The 7,165-nt window shown below is 42.0% G+C and overlaps 1 protein-coding gene across 2 annotated transcripts; it reads right to left on the bottom strand.

The window, feature by feature from the left end:
- Positions 1 to 1,621: 1,621 nt before the first annotated feature.
- LOC121695977 (stathmin-like) lies at positions 1,622 to 6,161 on the bottom strand. 2 transcript variants are annotated; one of them, XM_042077242.1, is made up of 5 exons: positions 6,066 to 6,161; positions 4,142 to 4,185; positions 3,661 to 3,833; positions 3,144 to 3,335; positions 1,622 to 3,029 (listed from the first exon to the last, which is right to left on the bottom strand). In XM_042077242.1, exons 2-5 carry the CDS (start codon positions 4,155 to 4,157, stop codon positions 2,955 to 2,957), a joined length of 456 nt encoding a protein of 151 aa, XP_041933176.1. In that variant the 5' UTR covers positions 4,158 to 4,185; positions 6,066 to 6,161; the 3' UTR covers positions 1,622 to 2,954. The 2 variants fall into 2 exon arrangements, with proteins under 2 accessions (XP_041933176.1, XP_041933177.1); XM_042077243.1 differs by lacking the exon at positions 6,066 to 6,161 and adding an exon at positions 6,043 to 6,063.
- Positions 6,162 to 7,165: the final 1,004 nt, after the last annotated feature.

The raw sequence follows: 7,165 nt of genomic DNA on the forward strand, positions 1-7,165 counted from the left end.
AACCCAGTACAGGATGAACCAGTAATACACCATTTGGACTGTAATGTAATGTATTTGAGGTTTGAGAGAGGTGAAACAAAAGGTCATTCATTCTGGTACTCTCCCATACATTCTCAATACGCATATTATTTTCATGTTTTCACATGCATGTGTTAAAATGAATGAATGTTTAATTGTAAGATTAAATCAAAGTCACTACTGGACATTCCTTTAGATCAGGGGGTTTCAACTGCCTGTGATGTGGGGACTATCATTTTGACTGAGAAAACAACCTGAAGACCATTATTGAATTAAAAATACTTAATTGACTAGTTGCACGAAAGGCTCTCGGAGATGCCGCTATTCTGAATGTAACATGTCTACACGGACCCGGTTGAGTGTGGCACTTAGTGAATCTGCATGTTTCGATAAAAAAGGACGTGTAGACACTAATTACATTCAGAATAGCGGCAGGTTCAAACACACCTGGCTCCACAGGAAACAAACGAGCTCACTATAAGAGCCTATCGTGCAACTAGTCCATAGAATACAGTAAATGGTCAAGGACCACCTGGAATGCCTTCATCAACCACCAGGGGGCAGAAGGTAGACCACCAATAGAAAGCCAATGTGCTGAATAAATAAAATATATTATTTATTACACGGCTCTTCATAATAATTCACCTCATGCTGATTGCATGGCATGCTATGCTGATTTAGATGAGTGTGTCTAAAGTGTGTTGATATGCCTACTGTTTTGTACATTATGTGAAAATGACTTGGAGCACTGAGTAGGACTAAAGCTACTCTTGCCTAGTATGTGAGCGTTTATTTTCAGGTTATTTTTTTAACAATATCCACCAATCCACCCCTAATAACACTCACTTATTTTCAGTTGTCTAAATTGAAAAAGGACAATACCTGTGCAGTTGATACCTTATGGCACCAATGTTACCCATTCCAAATAAGATATTGAACATGAAATCTAGTCATTATGCTCCTGAAACCACCACCAGGTGGCAGGCAAGAGCACTGGCTGTATAAGTATATATACTCTTTTGATCCTGTGAGGGAAATTTGGTCTTGCATTTATCCCAATCCATGAATTACAAGTCCGGTTACAAGTACAAAGCGCTAACCAGTAGGCCACAAATCCTCACCAATTGGGGCAGTAGTGTACCCTCTTGTATCTGCTGGATAAGTTAACATCCTTCACGTCACAACAGTTAAGATTACTATAACAAGACTTCATAGCTTTTTGGGTAAGAACATGAACCACTGTTCTGGTTCCAATTGTACAGCATCATTACATAAGTGAACAAGGTCGTGAGGCCAGGGAAATGGTCATAGTTAGCTAAAAACGTCAACATTTCAAAAGGTGTGCAATCAATTAATCTTCACTATCAATTTTGTGTTAAACATAAAAAATCTGGACAGCAGGTGTAATGTGCTAGGCATATTTTAGTCTGACTGGTTATGCATTTTGCCCTAGTAAATCTTCACACTAGATTATAACCATGCACCCTAGAGCATTCCAAAATCCTAGCTTGTACAGCAGGAAGCTAAGTAGCTGAATAGTTTTGGTAAATATCGAAAGGAAACTCTACAAACAAATCTCTTAAAAACAAAGACGCCACAAATCTTGCATTTTCTTCTACCTTTATTATTTTTTTTTTTTAGTACAACAGTTTTAAGTCAACATGTTTTCCCCATCGTGATGCCAAAAGTGTATTGCTCATTTGCTTTCCTTGTGTGTAGACCCTCATTTTCTCCGGTCCCATTCCAAGATGGCTTCCCCACACCCCGTTGGTCTGGTGGAGAACAAGTCATGTGCTTTGAGATCGACACCGGCTCTCCCGGTGCACGCAGTCGCATTAAAGCAAAGATGTCAGCAGCACTGGGGCAGACATTAAGACAACACACATAAACACTACCCAGAGAGCAGGAACAGACGCTGGAACAGACCTGGCCTGTAGTAGGCCCAAAACTGGGCCCCGTTGGACCTTGGCTCGAAGGCAGATCTGTCTCAGAGCTGCAGTCTGGGCCGGAACAGTCCATCAATGGAAACTAGCAGATTCTGGAAAAGCGCAATCTAGCCAGAGATTTGCAATATACAGAAGGGAGCAAGATAGAGAAACCAAACACGGCCACGTGGAGAACTCGTGTGCTACTTCTCGTTTTGTTCTGCTTAAGTGCTAAAAACAGGTTGGTTTTTTTCTGGACTTCACAGGATCACATTTCCAAACGCGCAGTATGCAATAGATACGTGTTAAAAGTTCTATGCACAGAGACATGCTTCTTTTTTGTTTGTTTTATAAAAAAAGAAAGGTAAGAACACTGCTGCTAATAGCCAAGATGAAAAGCTGCATGAACAAATCTAGAAGGAACTGTTCCAACACTGGTCCTGCAGGATCAGGAACGGAGCAGGCCCAGACCGGTTTGGAGTTGGCAGATGCCTGGGAACACATCCAAAGAAATGGACAGGAGACTCAAAGTGAGGGAAAACAAGATTCCACACAGAAACAAACAAAACAAAAAAACAGAACCATAGCAATGTAGACACTTAAACTAAAATCTGCAGAGGTACGCCGCAGAGATGCAGGTTCCCCCTCCACCCTGTTCCCTAGCCAGGCTCTGCAGCAAGGGAAGAGAGCTGTAGGCCATGGATGGCAAAGCCTTTAGGAGAAACCTGCCCAAGAGTGACCCTAGGGCGTCCACTGCTACCGAAACTGCAAGTGTCGCCGTGGGTGAGTGTTGCTGTGGTGACAAGCATCACCGTTAAATCTGGTGAAAACCAATGCACTGGAGTTAAACTTTTCTCTCTTCTTTTTTTTCCTCAAAAAGGTAGGCAGTGAACAAAAAGATACTGGCCGTCAAAACAAAAAAAGCAAAAAAGAAATCTTTGGATGTGTAAAAAAAACCTTTAGTATCCCTCCCCGTAACCCACCCTCTCCCGTCCCCTTTGATTGTAATGTTCAGTTTCCTGCAGACGTGTCAGCCTCAGGCTCTTTGGTTTCCTTGTTCTTGCGGACCTCTTCAATTTTCTTGTCCTGAGGAGAATGAAAAAGAGCAAAGAGAACTTAGAAGTGGTTTCATTTAGACAACTACACGCTCTTAAAGCAGACTTCAGACACACAGGCCTCTAAAGGGTCAATCTTAAGTACCTTCTCCTTGAACTTCTCGCTCATAGCTGCCAGAAGTGCTTCTCTGTTTTCTTTGTTGGCCTCCATCTTCTGGTTGAGCTTCTCCTCAGCCAGCTTGCTGAAGTTGTTGTTCTCCTCCTGAGCTTTCTGAAGCACCTCCTTCTCGTGCTCACGCTTCTCAGCTAAGTGCTTCAGAACCTCGGCTTCGTGTGACTGAAAAGGGAGATTTCCAAGTGCAAACACATTCAGTCCGAGCTAGAATACTTTAGTGATGTCTAAAGGTAGGCTACACAAGTGTGGAAATGATAGTCATCAATTAATGAGATTTCAGCAAGTAAATAAAATACATAATAAAAAAAAAGATTTGTTTCAACTTAAAATAAAATATAATTTAAAAAAAATAAGTTTGTCTGAACCTACATGCAAAAAGACAAACCTAACCGAGTTAATCATGTATATTTATCCATGATTATGTGATAAAAAGCAGTGATTTTAGGTCCAGCGTGCTGTAAGGGATTAATCCATGTCAGTGGCTCACCTTGCGCCTCTCCTCAGCAGCCTCCAGTTTCCTCTGGATCTCCTCCAAAGATAAGTCCTTCTTCTTGGGGGGCGACAAGGGGAACTCGCCCTTGGCGTCCGGGGCGGGGGTTCCGAGGATTACTTCAAATGCCTGCCCAGAGGCACGCTTGTCGAGTTCCTTCACCTGAATATCTGTTTTATGAAAATGGATGATAATGACAATGTTATTGTAACGGTCATTTAAGTCATTCATTACAAATACAGAAACAGTCTTTTACTTTGTTTTCAGAAAAGACCGATGTGATTTCATGTGAAAATTGCAGAAATGACTAACGTGTCGATGTAGGATTACATCTTCAGAGTCCATGGAGGGTAAAGGCGGTCACGCACGTTAAAAGTTATTCTTAGATCACCGTCAGGTGCCTAGATGAGGGGCGTACCTGCTTTTGTTTTGTGCCCCCCGCCCCCCCCCCCCCTCCCCCTCCCCAAGAGACACTTACCACCAGAAGAGGCCATATTAGCAGTGAGACTGGTTCAGTGGTACCTGTCAATCAAAATGCAAGAAAATAAATGAAAAAGTACTCAGAAGAACTCAATTACAATGAGTCAGTTATCAATACACAAGAAATATCTAATCTGTCCAATATCGCACTCTAGTGGTGAACTTGAGTCATAGATCGCACTTCACCTCATCCACTTTGTGGATTGTAAAATGAACGATGTACCGCGCTTGAATGAGACAGCGAGCTCAATAGTGACCCCATTTGGTCAATTTGATTGCAACAAATAACCACCGCCCATCGCTCCTGTTTATTGTTGTGTTGCTGACAGCGAAATTAATCCTCAAGATGGCCCATATTCATTTCACTGTGCGTTTTAAATTATCCTAATTTGTATCGATCTAAAAAGCTCATGCAATCGAGGTCTAACAAAATGCGAGCCCATGCATTCGGTCGGTCCATTCAAGCCTCACAGTAATGCAATATAAACTTGCATCTCAAAAGTGAGAACACAAAGGAGCTTATGACACCACCTTAGACTTTGGCGCGCTTTGAACAAGCGGTAGATAATTCGGTTAACCACGCGCTTTTCCTCACATCCTGAACAAATGTCAAGGGTGCATACTTACAAACCAAAAGCGAGACGAAAACATGCCTTCGTCAGGCAATCTCGGATCGTCAAACAATCATGACAATCGACAGAAGACTGTTGATATGGAATCGTGGTTTATAGAAACCATCCATGTCGAAATAAGCACCTTCAAATAGTAAATTAATGAGCTCGCTGTTCTGACGCCAAACATACCACACACGTGTACAAAATAATGGTAGTCATCACATTTTCCATGCACTCCTGTTGCCATTGACAACATAAAATGTCAGTGTGAGAGCGTCGCTAATTGTGCATTTTAGGCAGAAGGCAAACTGCACACATTTCTCAGTGCTATGAGGGTCTGCGGAGACAAAAGCGCTACTATGTGAACGACGGCAGCTGCAAACAAAGGCAGACAAGCAAGACCGCGTGCCCAGCTCCGCCTGTTTGCTTTGCAATTAGCATTATCTCCCACCAGCAGCATCCTCTAGAAAACCTCCGGTTAATTTTGCGATTAAATTCAATAAACGCTCGGACTTATTTTGCTTCCAATGAACAATGTGAGGGAAGGAGTGTTTCAACAAGATGAATCGGGCTAGGTCATGTTAACTATTACACACAGTAGGATCAATTGAATAAGTTATTCACGTTAAGTGGCATAACATTAACGTTGCGTTATCCCAATTCTATCAATGGTGTGAACAAAAGCTGCAGGTTGACTGCGTCGACCGATATAACGTTAGGTGTGTTCCCGTTACAAACACCAGCTACGCAAAATGAAACGGATAAAGAATGGTACCCAAGCGTATAATACTGCCATTCACTCAGAAAGTTATACACAAATCGAAAGTAATTGTACACACAATACCTAATACCGTTACTAGACATGTCGGTAGAATGTTTCATGCATGTCAATAGCTAATGAGCTTGCCGACATAGCTAGACAAGGCTCACCCACCCAAAAACTGATCGGCTAAGACCCAGCCCTTAGAAAATGCTGGAAAGCAGCATGCACAACCATTGTTTAATTTCCACCTGATAACGTTACTACAGACCTGCAATTCAACTTGAATTTGACGAAATGACAAATACACATTTCTTACTAGCGCTAGCATTAAATATGAAACCACGGGAGGTTAGGGTGCGTTAATATTTCTTCTCTCAAGCACGGCACAAATTGATAATCACAAGGATCTTGACAAAAATTACTTGATTATTAAATCCATGTAATCCCAAACATATTGCCTATATTAATCTGTAATTCAGGAATATGTCCAAGCGCTAAAAATCTTCTGAAATGAACACCTACACCACAATAGCCGTCACACCCACCTTCTGCAACAGTCGACTGTCGACTCTGAGCCCAAACCTTCTCGCGCCGATTTCTACAATTGCCCCGGCAGTTCGCGCATAAAAAGACCAAATATTATTTCGTCACAGGGTGATCTGCCCTCTTATTGGCTATTGCATTTCATAACATGGTATTGTGGGATTTGTAGTTATTTCACTGTTTAGGTATCTAAACAAGACCACGAGGTGAGACAGGCCACAGCAAAATGCACTCTTTAAGATGTTAGAAGCCCTGTTTTAATGATCAAATGTGTTTCTAATCCCAAGATCATTTAAATGAGCACAAAAAGTCAAATTAAAATCAATTATAATGTTCTGTAAATAGGCCTAAGCTACGTCATCGGTCTGAGGGTAGCCTAAGTTGTAGCCTATCCTATTTTATTAAATTTAGACTAGGCTAGGCTACTGCATCCTTTTGCCACAGTGATACAGGGGATCTTATGTAATAGCTTGCTTCTGTGTGTCGAAGTGCCTGCAGTCATAATCAAATGAGAAACAATCCAGGATTTGTCATTGAACACATAGGCCACATAGCCTAGACTAGCCTACTGTATGTTAGGCTTATGCAAACTATCTGCTTGTAAATCCCAACTAAATGTCAGTGACCATCCACACTCAGTATTGCTTAAGATATGGATGACCAAGGGGGTCACTGACTTCAAAGTAATAGCCTACGTAATAAAAGCCGGGCATGGATTAAATTGCATTCATCACACCCTTCTCCTCCTCCACTTCTCATCTAGCCAGGGAGAAACCCAGACGAACCTTTTGAAATTTTGAATTTGCTCTGCAGGTCTGTCTGGCAAAGACCATTTCCAATGTTCCTAAAACCCGTTCACCAATCACAACCGTTGAGGCGGGCTTGATATGATGACATAGGCAATTAGCTGCAAATGTGACAAGGCAATTTGTTTGTTGAGATGTTTTTTCCGTTGCTTATGTCAGTGGTATTTTTTTGACACCGGGCTGTGTGGTGGCTGTGGCTTGCAGTGTCAATTTTTCCCAGTTACAGATAATATGACCGTGCAGGGAGACTTATGGAGGGTCCTGCACATAGCCATTGCTTGCCTCGCCAAGCTCGG

This window comes from Alosa sapidissima, chromosome 21 (genome assembly GCF_018492685.1).
Source record: "Alosa sapidissima isolate fAloSap1 chromosome 21, fAloSap1.pri, whole genome shotgun sequence".
Classification (NCBI taxonomy): domain Eukaryota; kingdom Metazoa; phylum Chordata; class Actinopteri; order Clupeiformes; family Clupeidae; genus Alosa; species Alosa sapidissima.